Raw genomic sequence first — 24,586 nt, 5'->3', positions numbered from 1 at the left:
TCTAATCACATGAGTAAGACTGAGAAGACTCTTTTATACTGTCAGGGGCATTTTGTTGGCAGTTTGCACCTCTGATTTGTTTTTTTTTTATCCTATAATGAAATATTTCTTATCAGGATGGTGTCTTACAGTTTGACAGGCCACAGGGCAAAGGGCACAGGGCACAGGGCTCACTAAAATAAACTGAATCATATGCCATTTCTTTCCAGCATCAAAACGCCAGAAATGCCCTTTGAACGGAGGGTGTTGGTCCCTCCTGCAGAGTTTCTGAAAGGATCAAAACCTCAAAAGCTTTGTTTGTTTTTTCTCTTTAATTTGTCACTCATCTGTGCATCATGTGTGCAAGTCAGTGGGCTGTTATCAAAGCGGTATCAACCGAGTCTAACTGACTAATTCTGCACTGGACACCAGGAATACTACGTCCTGTCCTGTCATACTGTGTGCCTCAGAGGGGAGAAGGAGGATTCCCTTTAACACTACTCATTTAAAGATGTGTATTTATTTTAGCAGCAAATACTGATGTGTAACTTGCTGAGTCACACAGTTAAATGACTGTTTCACATTTTTGTAATTGCAGCAGAACTGAAATCTCTTTGGAAAACTTCCACACGACCATCCGCTTCTGTTAAAGTGAGCCTCGTGGTTTCCTAGGCACAGCAGAGGATTTAGGATTTGAACACTTTTGCTCATCACGTACAAGAAAGTGTCTGTCTGTCAAATAGACACTGCAGTCACACCACCGCTACTGCACGATGCCTTTTCCAGGTCCTCCATGACCAAATCCTGCTCGGTGACATGGTTGAGTCGCCTGGAAGTGTTCTTTTCCAAGCTGTTGAGGGAAATGGGCTCCAGGGAGGTTTGTGCATTATTTGCAGGGAGTACAGAGTTCCCCTGCAGCCTGTGTGAGTAGGTTTTCCTCCGCTGTCCTTCAGCCGTGCACAGGCTGAACTTAAACACAGCTTGAAAACCTCTGCGGAAATTCTCATTGAAGAAACCGTAGATGATGGGGTTGACGCTGCTGTTGAAGAAGGCTAGCCAGTGGGCAAAGGGGTAGATGTAAATGTTGATGATTCTGTACTGCTGCTCGGTCAGCCGGGCGTAGTCGCTCAGCATCATCAGCGTCCACAGAGGCAGCCAGGACAGGATGAAGAGCAAAGCAACAATTAGAAGCATTTTAATCACGCGCTGCTTTTTCTTCGACACGGTGTGGCGGTTCTCGTGGCCCGGCTTTCCTCCTGTTGGAACTGCTGTTTTGAAAAGCGTAATTCCAATCCGGGCGTACATGATCACAATGAGGGAAAGCGGGGCCAGGTAGATGTTGGCAAACAGGACTGTGGTGTAAATCTTCCTCATGTCTTGGTTTGGCCAGTTCTCTCTGCACCAATAAAAAGGAATCGTTTTGTTGTCATAGCCCAGCAACACACGAATGCTTTGCTCCTTGGTCACTTGTAGCATCACCCCAGAGGGACACATGATGGATATGGCCAGAACCCAGATAATAACTATAATTAGCGTGGCTGTGGATATGGTCAGCTTTTGCTTGAACGGGTAGACGATGCATCTGAATCTGTAAGAGAGTACAAGAAGACCGGATAATTGAGATACATGTAGATATTAGACTTCTTGTAACCTTTAATCATATTGAGGACCTTTTGTGTAATAGGGGGCAAGCAAGTCTCAATTTATTAAATTACAAAAGTTTTAGTTACATAAACAATCAAACTCACTGTTAAAAGCAATCTGTATGTATTTTTTTTTGAAACAATCATGGTTTTATTAACCCAGCTGCTTTTTTACTTTCATTGTGACTAACAACTACACAAACATCTGTGTCTGAAAGGCACGTGGTGTCCACACCAAACTGCACTGAGGGTCCCTGCAGTCTGCATGCTGTTTGGATAAATGCTGCTCATTAGCTCTTAAGGACTGCAATGGTGCAGACACTCTTCTGTTATTGTTCTTTGTTTCCTAAGTCTTAAAAATCAAAAATCTGTTCTTTGAGTGAACACTGGCCGGCTGTGGCCGTGCTCACTCCCCTTCATGCAGATGTTATGTCATGGCTTTCTATTCTCTTGCAGTCTGTGATTGTCATGCCGGCTGCTATATTTCAAAAGTTTCAGTTAGGCTCTTATTTTGGTGCAGCTAAGCTGCTTCTTGGATGTCATTGTGAAGTAAAATCCTTTTATCTTGATGTCTGTCACATTGCAGCTCGATAAAAGGAGCCCCCCCCAAAAAAAATCAATTTTTGTGGTGTTTACAAATGTCACTGCTGAGTACTTCTAAAATGCTAATGCCTCTCTGCCTCTGTGCCTTTTCCACCAGCTATTGTCTGAGATGTCTTGCCTACTGACTTTCACAGTAATGCATCAACACGTAATCACAAGCTTCACTCCAACTGGAGAAGCTACACAAACATCCACATGCACTAGGGTTTAATCCCGGGATCCGGGATTCCCGGGAAATGCGATCAGAACCATTTCCCGTTTCCCGGGAAACGTTAGACGGGAAACCGGGAAAAAAGTCGCGCGCGTCGATTTGACTTTCAGAAAGAAAAGAAAGCTTCAGAAAGTTAAATTTAAGGAAATATTGAGAGAAGGGTTCGTTTAATGCGAAAAGCATTACTCTTCATTTCAGGCACGTTCAGCCTCCGTTTAAGGCTTCAGCCTTCATCTCAAGCGTTTTAATAGAGGTATTACACAGTTGTACTTTTTTCCTCTTTAATTTGTAGGCAATGTGTTTACCCTAAGGTATTTTGTATTATATAATTTAATATAATTATTATATATTGTTATATTGCATTATATAGCCTATAAAATATGCCTGCCCTGAACAATAAAGAAATATCTGTTTAACTTCGAGTGTTTCCTTTCCTCGTTTGCAGCCGCTTACTAACAATCATGAATTAGGATGCGGGCCTAATGTGTGAAGAAAGTATCATAAAATAGATACTTTAACATATTTCGCTTTTAAAATGGAGTTGAGTAAAATGTATATTTTTTAGGCTATAAGGATTGGCCAGTTTTTCAATAGACGATTCACAGCGAACCTACTTTAACCCTCAGACACGGTCAGACCCGTCGCTATGGGCGGGCCCTAGGGGGCCGTGCCCGCCCATTGATACGCATGGGCCCGCCCTGGCCCGCCCACCCAAGCCATATCACTAATCAAGCTAATAATAGTGGTGCCCCCCCCGCTGGATTTCATAAGCCCCCCCTTAAGACTGAGATCTGGCGACAGGACTGGACACGGTGTTATAAATTTGCTGTTGCCAGAATGGCAATGACCAAGTCGTGGTGCATTACTCAAGGCCCTGTGTTATGCCATATTATAGTGTAGTACGGTAGTTAACTTTTCAATGACTATTACAGCGTTCCACTGGTGGAGATATAGCGCAACAGATGTCGCCACGACAGCGTGGCTGAGCCTTTATCAATGCTGTGGAGATGAACCGTATTGTTTTGCACCAGCAGTTGTAAAATAGCTTGGTATAATTCCATGTACAATGGAGGAATATTCGAATTATATTTGTTAAGGGAGTGTTGAGGAACGATACAACACCGCATAGCTCGAGCACTCGAATGTCGAGATGTAGGTTTTATTGCGTTAATCAAGCCGACGTTACCCCCTACTGGGCATAACAGGACATAGCTGGAAAGCTACCTCTACAATATCACAATAGGTTAAGGCCGACACAGGCTACAGAAGGCCTAATTAAAATAAAAAAATAAATAAACTTTTTCCCGGGATTCCCGGGAAATGGCTCGTCATTTCCCGGGATTTGATTCATGTCATTTTCGGGAAAAATATTAAACCCTAACATGCACGTCTCTTGCTGTGGCTCTGCTGAAAATGAATTGCTCTTAAAGGAACTTTACGCATGATACCTCCATTTAATCACTCAGAAGTGTTTGTATATCTGCAGAATGCATTTAATAGAGTGCAGGAACAGCTTTGCCAACTGCAGCTTGTTCTAAATGCTGATAAAACAAAACGTGTTCTTCACAAACTCTAAATCAGCAAGATCAACCAGTCTGTCACTGTCACCAGTAATGACAACAAATTGAACTTGTATCTACTTTTAAATATTTGGGGTTCTTGATTGATGACCACTTGTCTTTTAAGGCACATATTCAGAAACTGAAGCATTTACTTGGATTTTATTTTAGAAATAAGTCTTGCTTTTCTTATAGGGTGAAACAGAAACTAGTGGAGTCAACTTTTTTTTTCCTGTTATTGATTACGGTGATGTGTTATACATGAGTGCCTCTGCTTAATGCCTCCACATGTTGGATAGTGTGTATCATGCACTGTAAACCCAGATTTTGATTCGACTTAAAATTATTGAGTTCATATTACTTAAAATTGCCCAGTATGTGAACATTACTTGTTAATTCTGTGTAAGCTGAACTGTTTCATATCCTTTTTATTGTAATTGTGTTTTTAAGTCCAATCAACAGCTTCTACTGAAATAAACTGAATTTATGTTACTTAAATATTTGTCATTTTGCAACATTACTTATTAATTCTGAGTAGACTGCACTTCAGCATTTGCACCCGCTAAAAATCTAGTTTATACCGGTTTTTAACAGACCCGGTGGCGTAGTGGTTAGCACTGCTGCCTGACAGCTAGAATAGCTATCTAATAATCTGGGTTCGATTCCACCTTGGCCCGGACCTCTTGCTGTGCAGAGTTTGTATGTTCTCCCTGTGTCTGCGTGGCTTTCTTCCTACAGTCTGAAGACATGCAGTTAGTGGTTAGGTTAACTGTTCACTCTAACAAAGGGTGTGAATGTTTGGACCTGTATGGGGTGTACCCTGCATCTTGCATCTGCATTCCCCCCCAAAAGGATAGGGGATGAGGTTGGATGGAAAAATATATGTGACGATTGATTAAAGGATATATTTTAATTAGTCCAAACTATAAAAGATAGGTTTGGTCAGTTAGAGCATACAGTTTAGTTCACTTGGTAATGGAGTAGTGCTTACTTAACAAGCTGAGTTAAATAAATGGGTGGTGAATGATTGCTTAAACTAAGTATCTTCAGTTACATTCAACTTAAATCTTTCATTCCATTCCAAAAGGGCCTCAAGTACATTGAACATAGTCCACTGCACTTATTCAACTGATGCTTCATTACCTGAAAAATTGAAGGCAACGAGTTACCTTGGTTTTTTAAAGTAGATTCAGCTTATCTGGGTTTACCGTGTGGTGCTCTGAGGTTTATTACAAACTGTGGAGCTCTAACTCATCATCGTGTCTTATACAGTAAAGTAAATTGGCCATCTTTATATGCTCGGCACATTGGTAAGAGCTGATTTATAAGGCTATTCTTCAGATGACTTCATCTTATTTATCATCCCTTTTAATCATGAATAATAGGGCTTACAGTCTCCGTTCCCAGGACTTTTATCATTTTACTGTTCCTAAGGTCAGAACAGAAATGGGGAAGAAGCTTTTAGAGTTTCTGCTCCGAGTACAGGGAACGTTTTGCAATCAGAGCTTAAGCTCCAAAGTCTGGTATCACTGAATGTATTCAAATCCATGATAAATTCCATTACACCCAGGCTCCAGGAGTGCAAATGTTTTTAATATGAGTGCAAATCTTTGATTAGTCTTGCAAACTCTTTTAAACTAATTTTGAAAATTCAATTATTTGTTTGTTTCTTTTTTCTTTGTGTATATTTGTGTAATTTTTGTGTTGAAACTTTATGTGCTGCCCTTCTTGGCCAGGTCTCTCTTGCAAAAGAGATCTTGGATCTCAATGGGACAAACCTGGTTAAATAAAGGTTATAATAATAATTAAATCAGAGTGAGTGAATATCTGTATCAGTATCTGTGAACAATGGCAACAAAGGTGACATAACAGAGCTCTGTATTGCCTTGTCCTTTTGAATCTAATTGTAGATTAGCATGTAGCTGATTGATCGTGAAGGTCATTTTGAATTTTGCATGTCAAAGCATTTCAAAATCCACGTGACCTTCCCAGAGGTGCAGACAGTGTAATGATTTCAAATAGCGACAGAGTGATATTGCTGCATGTAGAGTGTCTGAGGACAGACGGTAATGTATCCTGCGCTGTCATTTCTCCAGGATTTAGAGCTGTTGTCAGCCTCTCGTCACGTTCACACCCACTGACTCCACTTAGGTTGTGTGTTTGTGGGGCTCTGGTGCTGCAGACAGACTGGATTTCCCAACTGTGAGATTCTAAAGCCTCTTCTTTTGGTTTGTAATGCGATTAAGCAGGATTAACATCTGACTGCTGGTATCTTTGTGGACAGCAATGAGGCAATTCAACTGAAGACATGTGCCAGTTAAGGATAATAAAACTGCACAAGCCTGCCCGGCTTATGTTCCTCTCAACGAGACATCCCAAAACAGATTTCACTGACATCTGTTGGATTTGGAAAAGGGTCAGGATATTTTTTTTAATTTTGGCCAATAAGAAATAAGCAAATAAAAGTTAATGTGGATGCTTCTTCACACATCCAGCAGTTACAGATTTTCAGTCTCTGTGATCTGATGTCTGCAGTCCAATGTGATGAAGAATTCTGGACTACAGGCATTGTATGTGTATATATATATATATATATATACTTTCCCACAGTTCTTCTGTACTGTACATTGTGACTGATATACAGAAAGACCTCCTGTTTGTGACATCATTGCACTTCTCTCATTCAGAATCATTACAGATGATTACTGTCACTTATTTTGTTACATTTATAATGCTACATTTCAAGCAAAACTACTTTTAGCACAGTCTCACACACACACACACACACACACACAGTTTTGTCATAGTACTGGCAACAATTTAAAACTATTTTCGCCCCTGGTTTTCAGTTAACTGCGGTGAACTGTTACTCCTCTACTGCTGAGGTAAAAATGGCAGCAGTCTGAGAATGAAACTGTTGGCAGAATAGTTATCTGCTGAATAGCATGTGTGCTGGCTTAGATGCATTTCTGCACACAGTCTTTGACAAGAGCGAGCACAGGATCCACTGTTTCCATCATTCACGTATGTGCAGTCCTCAATTAGGGGACATAAGTGGATGTATATCAGCTGTCAGTGCACAGCTCAGTCCAGGCGGGCCTCAGAAAGAATAGAAACCTCGGTACCCTTGATGAAATGACAGTTTGGCAGCCTGGTGTGAAGACACGACTTTGAAATTATGTTCTTCGGACTGCTGCTTTTAGAGGACGCCCCATCTCACCCTGCCTCTCTGCATGTCCTCTTTCACTACATCCATGAGTCTTTTCTGTGCTCGTCCTCTTTTCCTCTTGCCTGGCAGCTCCGTGTTCAGCATCCTTTGACCAACGGATCCACTATCCCTCCTCTGCACAACTGCTCAGCCTGAGCTGTCCTGCTGATGGACTCATTTCTAATCGTGCTCACTCCTAGTGAAGATCTTAACATCTTCAGCCCTGCCACCTCCAGCTCGGCCTCCTGTCCTTTTGTCAGTGCCACCATCTCCAAATCATCCATCATAGCAGGTCTCACTACATCTTGTAAGCCTTCGCTTTCGCTCTTGCTGCTCTCCTTCTGTTACAGATCACCCCTGACACTCATCTCCACCCACTCCACCCTGCCTGCACTCTCTTCTTCACCTCTCTTGTGCACTGTTCGCTGCTTTGGATGATTGACCCCAGGTATTTAAACTCATCCACCTTCACTATCTCTGCTCCTTTCATCTTCACTTTTATTCCTCTTCTCTCCAGAGCATACCTCCACCTCTCCAGGTTCTCCTCTACCTGCTTCGTACTCTCACTACAGACCACAATGTCGTCTGCAAACATCATCGTCCACAGAGACTCCTGCCTGACCTCATCTGTCAGCATGTTCATCACCACTGCAAAGAAGAAGGGGCTCAGAGCAGATCCCTAATGTAATCCCACCCCCACCTTAAACCTACTGCACACCTCACCACTGTCATACACGGCCTGTACCACCCTCACATACTTCTCTGCCACTCCTGACTTCCTCGTGCAGTACCACAGATCCTCTCTCAGCATCCCATCATCTCTAGATCCACAAAGACTCTGAAGCTCCTTCTTACCTTCTCTGTACGTTCCCATCAACACTGTCAAAGCAGACATCACATCTGTAGTGCTGTTTCTCAGTATGAAGCCATACTGCTGCTCACTGATCGTCACCTCTCTTCTTCACTTCTCCATCTACTATATAATGAAATAAGCTAATAATGAGCTAGCTTGAGCTTACAAGCTTTATAATATCTTCCATTCACTGTAAAAGGTTGAGACATTAACCAAAGCTGGGCATAAAATCAGCAGGTGAACTTTGACTTTAAAACATTTCATTAGATGAATTAATGAAAGCACTTATAGCACAAATGGTATAAAAGATGCTGTGACCTTTGTATTTTTCTAATAGAGCTTAAAAATAAAATACAGCCACTTTACCTGTCAACAGCAATGGCGACCAGAGTGAAGACAGATGCTGACACAGAGATCCCTTGAACCATGCCGCTCATTTTGCAGACCAAGCTTCCAAAAGGCCATCCTGTTGACAGGAGAGATGCACTCAGCTGATTTACTACTGAGACAACAAGTTGTGACATTTGGCATGATGACTGGAGCCCCAGGCTGCGACTCTCGTGTAATGACTTCTGGAAGGCAAAGACAGCCATCAGTTTGTCTAAGAAATAATTAACTGGTGAGTTCTGAAAAAGCCAGAAGGTGAAGTATTGTTTTGGCTTTTTAATAATCCCCAACAGCTCTTCTGACCATATCGAAAGAAAAAATATCTGTTAAATGATAACAGTGATTTTTAAGCTGTTCCTCTCTGTTAAAGTGATTGGCTACCTGCATAGGGAAGTGCAACTTAGGGGCCTCTTGGTGAGTTAAACATTGCTGGTTAATCATAGAAGGGCAAACAGTTCACTCTGTGACCTGAGAGGCAAGAGCACTCTACTGCTATATAGGTTAGTTTTATAGTAGCTATGTAAATTTTTGCAAAGAATAAGAAATGAAAAAGATTACACCCACAGACTCATCAGTGTAAGCTAGAAGCTGAGGGGATTTGTCATAATGCCACAAGCAAGTGTTTTGAGGGGGAACAATCCCTTCGTTAGCAAAGCTTAATCAGTGAAGCTGGTAACACTGGGGGCTCACAGTCGTCAGTATAGAAACATCAGGAGGAGGAGACGTGATACTCAAGGAATGCTGAATCCTGACTCTGTTCTTTATTCAGTGCATCGGTGAGATGAGCCAGAGACGTTGATTGAGCCAGCAACTGAGCCATTAAGGAAACCAGACTGAGGTACAAGAAACTAAGCAGCTGCTCTGGGGGGCCCTGCTGGTGTGGGGCCCCCCAGAGCAGGCTGAGAAATGTGTGATGTCTTTTTTTTTTTTGGTCTGTGTGATATATCAGCACTAACCATACAAGAAAAAGTTAAATATTTGGATAAATATGTAAATATGTTAACAGACTGACAACTTCATGCTTCTTGTTTAATCATTTTCACTGTTAGAGCTGGAATCACACTCACGCACAGTGTAACGGACGTGTTAGAGCTTTATTCAATTTAATTCAATTCAGTTTTATTTATATAGCACTAAGTCACAGTAGCATGGTGGTTAGCACTGCTGCCTCACAGTTAGAATACCATATGGAAGGCCTGGGTTTGATTCCACCTTGGCCCAGGCCTCTCTCCCTCTCTCTGTGTGGACTTTGCATGTTCTCCCCATGTCTGCGTGGGTTTCCTCCGGTTCTCTGGTTTCCTCCCACAGTCCAAAGACATGCACTTAGGGGTTAGGTTAATTGGCTACACTAAATTGCCCATAGGTGTGACTGAGAGTGCGAGTGTGAATGATTGTCTGTCACCCCCCCCCCATGACCCTGAACAGGATAAGTGGAAGTGAATGGATGGATGGATAGTACCAAATCACAACAAACAGTCGCCTCAAGGCACTTTATATTGTAAGGTAAAGACGCTACAAACGAACCCCTATGAGCAGCACTTGGTGACATGAAACCTTCGGCCGGCTCATTTGGCAAAATATAAATAAAGGTGAATTGAATCAAATTTAATACACAGTTAATATTGATGGGTTTAGCTCGGGGGAGGGGGAACCAAATCAAAGTTCTGCTTTGGGCCGGCTCTGTGCAGTGCTGTGACACTTCGTGCATGCCTGGTTAAATAAAACATGCTTTTTACCATTTTTTGGGCTCTATTAGTAAGTTTGAAATTAAACCTGATAATAATTGAGGTCAGTTTTGTCCGTAGGTACACCTTCCTACATAAATAATCTCAGCACACCTGCAAGGAAAATACCGTACATCATTAGAGAGAGAAATCCAACTGTTCCCAGTTCTAATAATAACATACGACTTTATCTCTGTCACAGTTTGAGATATTCAGCCGTGGGTCTGGGAAACAAAACAGGGGATTTGAAAGAAGTAGGAATTTGGAAATCGGCTTTTCACAAGTCTTGTTTTTGAGAATGCAAAATGTAAATTATTCGAGGATTTATTGGCTTCAAGCTCAATTTGGGTGCAATTCAGCCTTCTGTAACTTGAAGTCTTGTAACAATCTGGAAATTTGCTCTGTTATGTGGGACGATGTCAGACAACAGGATGGCAAAAATAACTGAAAGCCTGTTTTATTTTATTGCTTATACTTTTACCTTCTTTTCTTCCTTTCTTTTCTTGTTTAGAGAATAAACAGATTAACGAGCCATCTACATAATTCACTCAGCTTCATAATCCCTTTCAGAGCAGAAAACTGTAAACAGAGCTGAGCCAGACTCCTTTTCAAAAATTTCTTCTGTGTAGGCAGCCAATATGCTGATATCCTGAGCTGCCGTCCATCTGCATTCTGCATTTAGACTGGACACGGTCCACTGTCATTTTTAATTCCTGTTTCCAGAACAGCTCCTTCTTGCTGTAAGAAAACGGTCTTTGCACGTAGTTCTGTTCACAAAATGTGCAAAAACATTATTAAACTGGTTGGTGTTCGATTAATACAAGTAATGTCTTTATTAAGCTGCAAAGGTTATCCCATGTGATAATGTGCTTCTATTGCCCACAATATGTTAGCAAAAATTACACGATGCCCATCAATCTGCTCACAATCCAGTGCAGAGCAGACAAGCAGAGCAGTCACTTCAGCTTTCATCTCCATGAGATGCTTCTTTTCATGAGCTTTGAGTTGCCAGTCAGCACTGATTCAAATGGCAATACTACTAATAATACAGCATCATCACACGGGCACTTTCATTCAAGCAGTGCTCTAACAGGCCACACACGAGCTTCTTATCACAATAGCCAGAAAGATGATGCCAGTTCAGCGTGCCAAACCACTGATTGATCTCCATTCATTTAAAAAAAAACAAAAGAAAGGCTGAATGGCTGAACCAGCTGTTCTGGATGAAAGCCGTTCCTGACAGAAATGGTACCAGAATCAGAACTTTAATGCACTTTAACTGCATTAACTTGATAATATCTTAAAGCCCTTCTGCTTTGTTAGAATTACAGGTTGGTGTTGGTCAGCAGGTTATTGCTGTAACTCGTGTTCTCACAAAAGTGAAGTGTTCTGAGTTTAATGGACTTTTCCAAAGGAACTGTTTTCATTTGTGATCCCTGGTTTTGGTTTTTGTCCCTTTTTATATTTAAATGTATTCAGTTATGTTTTCAGTTTCTGGTTCTTAGTTTAGCTCCTCCCTCTGTGGGTCTGCCTTCCTGTTAGGTCTGCGTTTCTGTCTGTATGTTCGGTCGTTTCCTGTTTTGCTCGTCGGTCTCGTCTGCTGTGATTACGTTCAGCTGTGCTCCCCACCTGCTGTTCCCTGATTATCCCTCTGTATATATATTTGTATCCTGCCTTGTATATTAGTTTGAAGGCTGGCCTTCAGTTTATTAACTCGCATTTGGGTCCTCTCTCACCAAATACAAAGACAGCATATCAGCATTCATTTAGAAAGAAAAAAAAAAAAGCATGTCAATTTTGAATTTGATACCAGCAACATGTTTGAGAAAGTTTTAGGTTTACCGCTGGTTGCATCAGCTCTGCTTTTAACAACAGTTTGTAGTGTTTGGGTCCTAAAAGTTTGGAAAGCCCACATTGATTTTACCTGCTCTGAGCCCAGAAGGCAGCAGCATTTCTGGATTGTGTTTATACACTTTTTTTTTTTAACTTGCTTTCTTGGTTGTGAGAGTGCACCAGAGGGGCTGAAGCTCACATCTGTGGGTTTTCTGAGACATTTACTTCATGTTTATGTACCATCGGTGTGTGTGTGTGTGTGTGTGTGTGTGTGTGTGTGTGTGTGTGTGTGTGTGTGTGTGTGTGTGTGTGTGTGTGTGTGTGTTTTAATCATTACACAACTGTTTTGTGTTTAACTTTTTGGCACATTGTCTTTCTACTATTTCTAATAAATATGAGATATACAGTTGTGTTCAAAATAATAGCAGTCCAACATGAGTAACCAGATTAATCAATATTTTTGGTAGAAATCATATTACTACATGGCAAATAATTTACCAGTAGGTGTAGTAGAGTCATAGAAAACCAACAGAGCCAACATTGATGAGATGCATGCTCCTGAGTCTGTGTAATTGAATCATTAATTGAAAGTGTGTTCAAAAAATAGCAGTATAGAGTCCAATCAGTGAGGTCATTCATTCTGTGAAAAAACAGGCATCAATCAGGTGGCCCTTATTTAAGGATGAAGCCAACACATGTTGTACATGCATTTCACTGAAAACCTGAGTTGTTCAAAAGAACAGCGTTCTTTCAAATGTTGATTGGAGAGGAGAAAACATATAAAGAAGTGCAGAAAACAACAGGCTGCTCGGCTAAAATGATCTCCAACGCTCTAAAATGAAAAGCAAAGCCAGAGAGATGTGGACGAAAACTGAAGACTACCATTCAAATGGATGGAAGAATAACCAGGATGAGAAAGACTCAGCCAATGATCAGCTCCAGGGTGATCAGAGACAGTCTGATGTTACCTGTGAGCACTGTGACAATTAGAAGACGCCTGTGTGAAGCTAATCTGTCAGCAAGAAGCCCCCATAAAGTCCCACTGTTAAAAACAGGCATGTGCTGAAGAGGTTACAGTTTGCCAAAGAGCACATCGACTGACCTGTAGAGAAATGTAGAAACATTTTGTGGACTGATGAAAGTAAAATTGTTCTTATTGGGTCCAATGGCCCCAGTTTGTCAGACGACCCCTAAACACTGAATTCAAGCCACAGTACACAGTGAAGCTTGGTGGTGCAAGCACCATGATATTTGAATGTTTCTCTTACTATGGTGTCGGGCCTATTTATCGCAGACTCTGCTATTTTTTGAACAGCCCAACATTAATTTTTCTTAATTTCCTGTAAAGTAATTGGAAAAATTACACATTTTTCTACACGTTTTGACTTATAAGGATTCTGAGCTTTATTCATGTTTTTGAATGCACTGCTGTTATTTTGAACACAACTGTAAATGATTTTCAAATAATTGCTTGCAAAGTTGATTGATAATTTGATAATTAATTGATTTTGATGTTTATATGAATCAACTACCCTGAGTTTCCATCGGCAAACTGCTAACATACAAAAACGGGACACACGTCACACCCCTGGATCTCACTGTGAGCAGCTCATAAGCAGAGTGTCAGCAGCAGCAGCTCCCATGCTCTGTCTGTGGCAGTTCATGATGCATTCAGGCGCAGTGTTCAGCAGTAGGTCACTTATGTTTTGGGGCAATCAAAGCTCAGAACACGATCACTGTAATTACATCACTATTATGCTACAAAGATGCCTCAGGTCATGTTTTCAGAGGTGAAGTCTGAGGAAAATGCAGACAGATGGATTGATTAAAATCTGTTCTGACGTACAGTAAGAATGAAAAGCGGAGCTGGATTGAGGCGTTAGGGTGATTCGCTGGTCAAATGAAACTGAATCTCTTGCTTTCCTGCTCCCTAACACTGAGAAGCCCCACACAGCATGAGGCAGTTACCAGAAAGACGGGGTGCTGGCAGCCTGGTGATGAGCTCTGCCCATTTTATGATTGACACGACCCTTTACGTTCCAGCTGAGTGAGCTCAATTTTCATCTCTGACAACAACAGCCCTGCTGGTCTCTGAATCTTTTACTTTGTCTTTTTGCAACTGCAGCCTGACTCACCTCGACACCCGGCATCACATTCTCTATTACTGCAATTCTGCTCAGATTAGAGAAGTGCTACTCTGACTGTTGAGCTTTGAGTAAAATATCCCTCTGCAACCAAAGAGTGCCCCCCCGATCATCATCCTCTTCGTTTGAATAATGGTATTATAAATCAGCTGGAGCGACAGACGGTACTCTTCCTCTTAACACAGCGAGTGCAGAGAATTTACTAAAATAAATTCTTATTGCATATCTTACACTAGCTTGTGTAACATTAGGTGTGACAAGCTGAGACTCCAGTGAAATCTCAGACCAGACTAGATAAAAATAAAAATGTAACAAGGAATACAGTGATCAGGGTCAGTGGCCATTTATTCCACCCACTTCCAGAGCCCTTTAGTCATAACTTAAACCCATTACTGCACCAGGCCTTCATTTTGATGGGGACACCCCTACTATTTCATATCTGCATGCTGCGTGGCCGTGACATCATCATGTTGACAAAATCTTGACAGGATTATCACCTGCTGATAAGAGAGCCAACTAATCTAAAACTCTGAGCGGGTGCATCCTTTGCAAAGGCTAATGCATTTTGCAGAAATAATCAGGATCCACACTATAATATAAGACACAAGCTTCATAAATGTTAGTCTGGTTGAAAAATCAGCTCGACACATTTCTCATGTTTGCATGTTTGGGACCTTGGATACATTCGGTTGTGTCTGAATTGTTGTCATTGTTTTAAATTAAACAATTGCTTATATATAACTAACATTGCTAACATATAACATAATTTGAAATGTTTGCGGTTTGGACTGCAACACCAGAACATCTGGGCAAAAATCAAGGTGGCTAAAATTAATTCAAAAGCTGTTCTTAATCCAGCTTATTTTACCATTTTTATTGCAAAGATCTTTGTGTGCTTGTTTCACTCTGCTGTGTGAATCTTATGTTTGGCCACTTTTAGCCACTTTGAGCAGCCCTGGTGTGGGCACACCACTGACAGGAGGGGCAACGGTGGCCTGGTGCTATATGGATGGGGTAGCAGCCAAATCCAAAAATGTTCTTGGCACTTGGAACATCATCTCTTTGGTGGGGCAGCAGCCTGAGCTGGTGCACGAGGCTGAGACATACGAGCTACGTATAGTCGGGCATGCTTCAGTGTGCAGCTCAGGTTCTGGAACCAGTCTCCTCAGGGTCTGGAAGGCTTCCCGCGGTGAGCAGGGGTGGGTATACTCCCCCAGGTTTGGTGTCTTTACATTAGGGTTTTCCCCATGGAGGAAGTTTGCTTCCCCGTGCTATTAGCTCCAGGAGGAGGTCCTTACTGTCATTTGTGGTTATGCACCAAATATCAGAGTACCTGTCCTTCTTGAAGTTCGTGGGTGATGTGCTGAAAGGTGCCACACAGCGTCACTGTTACTGATGGGCCTGGGGGTCTGGGCCCGCCCAGTAAAGTCACTGTGCCCCCCCAGCTGAATTCTACTGATATAATTCAACTGTAAGTTACACAAATTCATACAGTTTGGTCATGACAAACTTAAACACCCACATCGCTTCTGTGCTAATCAGATTGTCCATAACAAAGACCATTTGTTCATTTGGCACCGGGACACCTTTGGACACACCGTCCAATCAGATCTGTTTCCGTCTTGGAAACATGAAAGCTGAGCTGTAAACCGGGGCTTTAAATAGTGTTCAACAGTCCGGGTGGGACTGAGCTGCTGCCTCAAGTACGGCAGGGTCTTGTTCACAAAGAGCCAAGAGTGGACCTGCCAGATGGATAATAATAATTTATCCTGGAGGGCTGATTAAAACTAAAGTGGGACTAAAATTTTTGTGTACTTGTTAAAATGAGGATAAAAAAGATGGAGAGGTGGTTGGTTTGGAGCTTCTGCTTAAGCTGTTTATAGTTACCCACACACACTGCACAAGTGCAAATGTCTTGCTATTACTAGCCAAATTTAATATTACTGCGACCGTCTCTAATACGTTACGAGGCAAAATAATGTTCACTGATGGCTTTTGTGTTGCAGAATCATTTTATTTGTGCTCAGCAGGTGATTTAGTTTCTCCTCTGCTGCTGAAAAAGTCTCACATGAAGAAGACATCAGAAACTCTGCTGCAGGTTTCTCTTTCAGTGTCACAGAGTCGCACACACCTCCAGTTTTTTGTTTCTAGCTGTTATTCTGAGGTTTAAAAACCTGCAGCACATATTTTTTTGTGTATTACTGAACTGCTGAGGTTAGAGGTTTACTCTAAGAGAGATTTTTCTAAAACTGCATAATTTTTAATGCGATGATCTACTGCAAATCTAATAACCTTTGAATCTGTTTCCTTCTGGCAGCTGCAAGCTGTCCCTTATAGTATTTCTGGGTTAAATTCTACGTTATGTCATGACAGCAGGAATTTAATCATACAAAGCGCTCCAGCCAGCTGGATTTCCCCGTGCATGGATGTCTGGTGTGGCTCTGGATTCAGACGACAATAATGAATTTTTTTGTACCAAATATCTGCTCATACAAGCAGGAAGGATACGGATGATTGGTCTGTAAATGTAATCACTAATTGGCAGATTCAATCTTAGTTGTACATCTAAAATTGTTTCTGGACATAAGCAAAGCAATTTTGTTGTCATTCAGTTTAAGTTTTCATTGTTAACCAAAGACACGAGCTAATAGGCTTTATTTTAAAACTGTCAATTCATTTTGGGTCGTATCAGAGTCAAAACACTTTACAAAGAGTAAATCATCATAAAATCATGTGTTGTCCTGAACTGTGTTATCTCATTCCCAGCTACCATCACTTGCCTTAAAAATGGCTCATGTGAGATTTGTGTCATCAGCAACCAGCTGTCAAACTGAATCGGAGCGCTGTGTGGGAAAAGCCCTGGTCTTGCTCTTCTATACAGGGAACATTTCCTCCATCTCAGCTCACAGTTTCAACTCTGCTGAGCCTCTTCTGTTTTTCACCACCACAGGCGGAGAAGAAAATAATAGGTCACGTCACAATGTCCATGAGACTCAGTAAGCAAGAGATGTGTCCTTGGTGGGCCACATTGTTGCAAGTCAAAACCAAAATACAAAGGCAACCTTGCAGTGAATTGAAAAATTGTTGTGGATTTGAGTTCAAGGTTAATTGAAGGATTAACAGTGCTAGCAGCTCTGAAGCTGTGACAGCTCACTGCACACCAGAGTGCAAAATGGCCGGCTGAACTGTGGAGAAAATGGTGAGAATACTTTTTTCAACCAAATCTTTCATTGTAATCAATAAAGTATAAAGTAAGATTTGGTCAAATGGGTATAAATGTAAAGATAGGCAGAAGATGGCACAACAGCAGGGTAGCAAGACCTGCCCCATCTAGTTTATGAGCGTATACATCATATATATCTGCTCACCTGTAATTATGTTGTCAAGAAGTGTTGTTGGCATGCAGAAAATCCCAACCAGCAGGTCACTCACGGCGAGGTTCAGGATGAACAGGTTGGTAACAGTCCACATGTTTTTGCTCCTCAGCACGATGAAGCACACCACTCCGTTTCCCACCATGCACACAAGGAAAATCAGCAGGTAGGACACGATGAAGATGGCCGCCGTGGACGGCTGATGCAGGTAAAATCCAACATAGGTGATGTTGCTCCTGGGGACGACGGACTCCACGGAGGAGTTGTAAAATGTCCAGTTGTCATTTAGCTGAGTCGAGTTGTTTTCAAGTCCTTCGTTCATTTTAAACCTGTAAAACGGAAGGCCATTAGAAAAGTGCAATGAGAAAGTACTGGAGTGCTTTTTAAAACTTAGTTTAATATAAACTGAAATAAGTGAATAAAGCAGAACAGCTGTGGGTCACAGCAGATGGCTGCTGCCCCTGAGCCTGGTTCTGCTGAAGGTTTCTTCCTATTAAAAGAAGAGTTTTATTTGTCCCCACTGCTCATTAAAGACTGCTGAATTTCTCTTTAAATCTTGTCACTGCTAATTAGATCTATGTAGAAAAAAATGACATTAAGAAAAGCATTTTTCTTGAACCGTTAAACCCACTCAATTTTGTTTGCAGCACATGTGCAGCAGGGCTGTGTTGTTTTGATTAATATCTATATCTAGCCTGTGTAATTAATTGTAATGACACCAGCATATGGAAATAATCACCACCACTGAGCTCTTAACATATTTCTTTGATGTAAAAACCTGTATGTTGGGAAGTAATGATGCCAAAGCATCCATTAACAGTATGACAGAGCCTTCAAAGCAAATCAACCTCTCAGATTATAGTAACATTACACGAGAGAGGAGCATGAAATAAAACTGAAGCCAGAACGATGATGCTCTTCTAAAAAGGACCTCTTCAAAGAGATGCATCAAAAAGTCTTTTAATGATAAAGTTCAGAAAATATGTGATCGTGGTGAAACATTAATCTTTTCACCTGCACGTGGTCAGAGTTTTTCTGAATGAAGTGCTTTTGTTTGAACTGCTTACCATCAGCTGCTTTTACCTCATTCTGCCTAAGCTGGTGAGTTTCTAGATGACTTTCAACCCCCCACCCTTGATTTCTGAGGCCCTTATTAAAAAAAGAAAAAAAAAAAGATTAACTGGTGATTCTAAATTGTCCATAGGTGTGGATGGTAGGCTGTCTCTGTGAGTTAGCCCTGTGACAGGCTGGCGACCTGTACAGGGTGCACCCTGCCTCTTGTGCCTCTCCCCATTTTGAAAAGTGCAACCTGTATCTGCTGTTGGACAGTTATTAACCCAATTTCCAACAGTAGTATAGAGTTATTACACAGGACACCAGCCCTTGATCAATCCTTTTAAAACTCATGTTAAGTGAAGTGTGGATATAACTGACACTCACTGACAAGCAACTTGTCGGTCACAGTTTTCGACTTCAACAATGTCTGGAAATGATGTATGGGTGAGAGTCTTTGAATTATGCTGGAAAAAGAGAGATAACAGAGGGCGCTTTTGGCCCAAAACACCTATATTTCAAATGATTATAAAACAAAGAAGGAGATGAGAAAACAAGTAGAACTTTTGAGGAAATGAAGTTAAGATATATAAAATTATGTTGACCAAGTGGCATCACCTTGGGCAATTGCCCAGGTGTCCAACCGGACAGGCAAAAAAGTAATTTTTTTTCACCCTTTTCTGAGTCCCTTAATTCCAATTTTAAGCTTTCTACAGAGCTGATCTTCCCCAAACACACACACCTGTCCTGAAATAACAGGAATATGGCATTAAGTGGTCTCTGAGAGAGATCCTGGCATCATGGGAGGACTTTGAAATCTGAATTTTGCCTGTAAAAATATTGGTTTTTAAGGGGTTAATAACTTGAGAAAGACAGAAGATACAACATTTTTGATGCCAGATTCTGAAAGTCTGGGCCAAAATTACCCAGGACACCAATTTTCAAGCTAAGCATATTATTCATGTGGGAGATACTGCCTGTTGAAATACTAGAAATTTGAAAATTATGATTCACGAGGTCAAATATAGGGCACAGCACCCAATGTTTGGAGGACCATATCTCAGAAACCCTTTGGAGCTGAGGCCTATAGTTTTGCATGTGTTCAGTAAACACATAGAGGTACTTTCAAAATAATTTTCATTCAAATCTGAGTCGGTGACTCGAAGGATTTTGCCTTTTTAGTTGAGTTCATATGGAATGACCCAAAGTTATTTTAATTTTGCTCCCTCACTTATACTGGTGTCACTTTGGGCGACATGTTTAAAATTACAGGGCAAAGCAATAAAATACAAATATAACCTATTAAATCATCTTCAAATATTATGTCTGCTTTATTCATTATGAAATAAGGGAACAGGTCTCACCTGAGCTTGTCAGTCAGCTGTGTTCAGCTGAATTAAATCTGAAAGTTTGCACTTCACGTATTGATTGTGTACAGAAGCGAAAATACAACTATAAATACAACTTAAGGACCTAACTTTAAATCATGTGCACTCAGGTTTAAAAAGATTACAGAAATAGAAACTCATATTACTTTAAGTCCACTGTGTGCATTTTAATTTGACTCTTTCTACTTGTGCAGCACTTGTAAACATCATCTATTCTCTGAGAGGAGGTCCACGTGAAGTTGACACATCTCGAGAAAAGCAAAATAATTACTGTTAATAAATGAACAACAAAATGGGCCAAAGAGGAAGTCGGCCCCCTCTCAGCTGTTGCTGAGTGTCTAAACACTTGTCTGCCTTCAAGCAGGCAGCAAATTAGCAGCTGTGATAGTGTCTACTCGAGAAATTATATAGCAGAGATTTGCATCCGATAAGTGTAGCTGCTGTGAATCCTGCTCATTAAGTCTGGCTTGAACTGTGTCTGATCATGATTGGATGTTCCCTACGAGGCAGTAATATGAAAATCTAGATGGAAAGAAAAAAATTAAAACATTATTATTTTCCTGTCAGTGTCTCCTTTCTCATTTTCCGAGCCTTCCTAATGATGTCAGCAGAAATCGGGTAGGAGCCATATTCAGAAGCTTGGCAGATAAACCTCAAAGTCAGTAAATCATGCAAAAATAAAGGCCTACAGCAACAGGACAAGAGCTTTGAGTTGGTTCTTCATCTGTCCGTGCATTTCTGTGACTTGCTCATAGATTTGAATTTCATGAAAGAAAATGTAATATGTATTAGCCTGTAAATGTAAATCATAATGCTAATGCAATGGTCAGTAAGCTGCCAGTGTAGCCGCATGCTGATTCCTCGTTCTCACAGCTATGCTCAGCTCAGTGTTACCTGCCATTATGTGAAATGCACAAACAAAGCTCAGCACAGCATAGAAAGTCCACTGCAAACAATCAGAGCTGTAATTACAGACATATGCAAGCATTTAAAAATTTTAGATTAAGTTGGGCACGCTTCAGTTCACTGCCAGCTAAAATCAGAAAAACTGAAGGCTATAATAAATTGGGATAATTTACAGCTGTGAATTATAGTCCTTAGAAAATCCACGAGTTTCCATTTTTCAGCTTTGAAAATCAGAATCTTGCAAAGTTTCAATAAGCAGGTGTGACTTTTAAAGGTCAAAGAGAAATCATACAAGAAAGTTAAACTGGGGCATCTCTTTGTCTCACAGACATAAGCTCTGAGGAAAGGTGATACCTCTGCCTGCTGCCCGCTGCACACTGCAGGCTGTGCTCCTCGTATGGCCCAGTGCACTGTCTGCACCAGTCTTCTAAATCCCTCACATACTGGCTCCAAGCACCACACACAGTTACCCCACATCACTGGCTGTGGAAACCTTTGACAAGAAAGTCACCGCCCGGGGGTGGGGGGTGCGTGTGTGTGGGGGGGCTTTTTCCAGCTCAGCAGGCTCGTGTTCGTGACCAAGGTGCACCACTCTCTTTGGACTGTAGTCACAGTCTACCAGCTATGGTAGCCTTGGATGTCAATCTCCATGTCAGAATCAAGCTATGATATAGAAACTTAAGAACCTCGCTGTCTCTGCCCTAACTTGCTAGTCCATGGCACCTGAGCCTTGAATATAAATGGTGGGTACATTCTCATGCACACTGCACTACACCTTAAAGCTTCACTGTGCAGGCATGAAGGCAAATGTTCACATCACAGTATGTTTACATGGTCAGCCACCAAAAGTCCTGTAGTGATGGAAAAGCACAAAAACAACTCAGACCCGGTAAAATAACACCACCACCACTAACACTGAGTGAGCAAGCAGAGAAAAAAGGAAGAGGAGCCCAACAAAATGAAGTGCATTCTGGATATACTGGTATTTTTGAGTGTGAGATGTCTGATTACGGTGTGACTGCTTGTTTTCTAATTATGAGCATTTTATTTCTAGTTTTCTCTCTTTGATACAGTTGGTGCACTTTGTTACATTTTACTAGAGTCCTGTAAAATAAAGTATGCCCAAAAGTGTCTTTCTCCTTCACTGAATTACTTCCACTGCCCACTGTGGATAAAAGAAAGCTCTGCTTTATGAAATTTCAGCTAAAAGCAGTCATTGTTGGATTTCAAAGGAAATCATTTGAAAGCACTAAAGATGTAAAACTGGTTTCAGATGCATTCGCTGTTCTGTTGGGAATAAAGATCTCAGGAATAACACAACGAATTCCCAATTTGTGATGTGGTTTGTGCTGAAAACCAAAAGCTTCTGAAATTCAACACAAACATGTATGAATGCTTGATCGGGACGTCATTCAGCAGCATAATGTCTGGGAGTGGAATGATGGACCGCCAAGAAAAAGAAAAAGAAAAAAGAAGAGAAAGTAAGTATTCAGTTAAGATGTGCATTAGGATGAGGCTCTGCTTTAGTCACTCACCCTGAAGGGTTTTTCATTCCTTACATGACTCCACTGGGCAGAGGTACTGTGTTAAATGGTCCACAGTACCCAACTAGATTTTATCATTTCAGAATTTGATTTTTTTTTCCTCCCAATAATGTGGAAGATTTAAGTCTATTAATGGTGACGATTAAGATTCAAAACTAATCAGGACCTCTTAATTAAACATTCCCCACCCTTCATTAGCAGTCAGAGGAGCAGTTTTACCCCCGAGCAGGATGCAGGTCTGACTCATGTTCACCAAACAATAAAGTGACAGTAGAGGTTCTCCTGCTGCCATCAACCTGATCTTTACATGATACTGCGTGACACATTACCAGTCTCTCTAATATTGGCTGGCAGCGATCGCCACATCAGAATTTCAGACTGACACTGTACTCTAACATCCCACTGATCATTTTTTAATGAGCTGGAAATTACAGTGCATTTATCCAGCGTGTAACTGAACATGTATCCCCATTTTGCTTTCACCAGTTTTTTGGTAAACACGCAGCTTAATATAAATGTCAAAATTATCCGATCCCATCCCCCACCGACCCCCAAATCTTGAATTTCACATCGTTCTTTAGGCATGCATGAAGACAACTATTGTAATGGCAGTGACAGAGCTGCCTTGTGCATATTTATATTCAGATTTAATATATTTTTATTCATTTGCATGACACACATTGGAAATGTTAAGAAAAGGCTGGCAAATGTTTAGAAGTGATTTCTGTCAGACTCAGCTAAATTCTGCTGCGTGATAAAAGAGCTGGAAAGAAGTAATTAAACAAACAAATAATGCACTTCTGTTAATTAAGCTCAAGTGGTCCTCAGTGATGGTGTGCATGGTAGCTATATGACCCTAACAGGAGCTTGTTTAGGTCGCTTTCGCCCAGCATCGTTCCGTCTGACGCATCGAGGCGAGCAGAGAAAACTCCATGCAAACATGCTGCCTCCAGCAGTCGCTGCATTTTGCGTGCATTAATGGCAAAATAAAGTTCACCAGGGCGTTCGTTTCCCTTTGTGCTGTAAATGTCGCACAAGAGAGCCTTGGATGGAGACTCGATGATCTACATGTGCGCGACTGAGCGCTCCTGGACAAAGAAGCTTCTGTGAGCCAATCAACATGAAAGCGGCGAAAAGGGTTTGGACGCAGAGCCGGATGGATGCCCACGGAAATAATTGCTCCCTGCACGCCCTACACGCCCTTAGCGAGCTTTAAACGCGGTTCCAACTTTATCAAGTCCGTTAGGACATAACTAAAAGTTCCTGAAAATTAATTTCACCCATACGCGTCAGTCTGTCAAACACTGAAAAAGTTTACCAGTGTGTTATTTATGAAGTTGTCCTACCTTGTTTCCTTTCACATCGGTCAAAGGGCAGAGTTTATTTACAGAAAGTGTAAAAATGTCCACTGTCCTCGGAATAAGACATATTTATATGACACAAAAGGAAAACGAAAAGAAAAACAAAAAAGCTCCGTATCAGTCCGCGTTAGAGCGCGTCGCCCGAAACTGCGCTTCTTGTGGCACTTGGTGCGCTCAGCCCGCCGCTCAGAGCGCAAGTGGGGGATTTGTGCAGATCCGGCAGCATTTGATGCGGTGACGTCGGGGGTGCAGGGTGGGATTAGAGGATGAGGATGAACAGGCTAATGGTTGAATGATATCACCGTGAGCTCTCCCAGCTGCTGACTCTGGAATGTCAGGGTCGCTATTAAAATAAAGTCTGTGACGGTGGAAGTGAGGCGGCAGAGCGCAGATGGTGGGTTTTACCATCACACACACACACACAGCAAACAAACAACAACAACAATGACAGCACACTCACTGCTGAGGAAACACGTTATAATCACATGAATATTTTCTGCAATATTCAAATATATGGTGAACAAATGTATGGCGTGCCAGAATGCATTAAAACACATTCAGTTTTGTTTATATACCGCAAATCACAACGAACAGTCCCCTCAAGGCGCTTTAGACTGGAAGGTAAACACCCCGCAATAAAAAAGTAAGGAGCCTACTTTTAAAATAAAGCAAATCAGCAGAGTCAGCATCTGTGTTGGTGGTGCGCTTCAGAAAATAAATCTCTATATATACATCACTGCTTTGATTACTTTAGTTATTGGATTTTAATTTCACCCATTTATAATTGATTAAGGCCTCAAACACACAGGCTAGCAG

The 24,586-nt window shown here is 41.4% G+C and overlaps 1 protein-coding gene across 1 annotated transcript; it reads right to left on the bottom strand.

Annotated features, from left to right (window-relative positions):
- Nucleotides 1-312: 312 nt before the first annotated feature.
- npffr2a (neuropeptide FF receptor 2a) lies at nt 313-23,893 on the bottom strand. The gene is made up of 4 exons (XM_030723635.1): nt 23,756-23,893; nt 17,513-17,847; nt 8,423-8,522; nt 313-1,567 (listed from the first exon to the last, which is right to left on the bottom strand). The coding sequence occupies exons 2-4, from the start codon at nt 17,838-17,840 to the stop codon at nt 715-717; spliced, it is 1,281 nt and encodes a 426-aa protein (XP_030579495.1). The 5' UTR covers nt 17,841-17,847; nt 23,756-23,893; the 3' UTR covers nt 313-714.
- Between the last annotated feature and the right edge of the window lie 693 nt (nt 23,894-24,586).

This window comes from Archocentrus centrarchus, unplaced genomic scaffold (assembly GCF_007364275.1).
Source record: "Archocentrus centrarchus isolate MPI-CPG fArcCen1 unplaced genomic scaffold, fArcCen1 scaffold_26_ctg1, whole genome shotgun sequence".
NCBI lineage: Eukaryota > Metazoa > Chordata > Actinopteri > Cichliformes > Cichlidae > Archocentrus > Archocentrus centrarchus.
This window is presented reverse-complemented; position numbering and strand designations above follow the sequence as displayed.

What these genes read in the sequence shown, in the direction of transcription:
- npffr2a (XM_030723635.1), bottom strand. Translation starts at nt 17,840, where the DNA reads ATGAACGAAGGACTTGAAAACAACTCGACTCAGCTAAATGACAACTGG. An exon ending in TCTTGACAACATAATTACAG is followed by an intron (nt 8,523 to 17,512) that starts GTGAGCAGATAT and finishes TCCTGTCAACAG; the next exon opens with GATGGCCTTTTGGAAGCTTG. An exon ending in GTCGCCATTGCTGTTGACAG is followed by an intron (nt 1,568 to 8,422) that starts GTAAAGTGGCTG and finishes ACTCTCTTACAG; the next exon opens with ATTCAGATGCATCGTCTACC.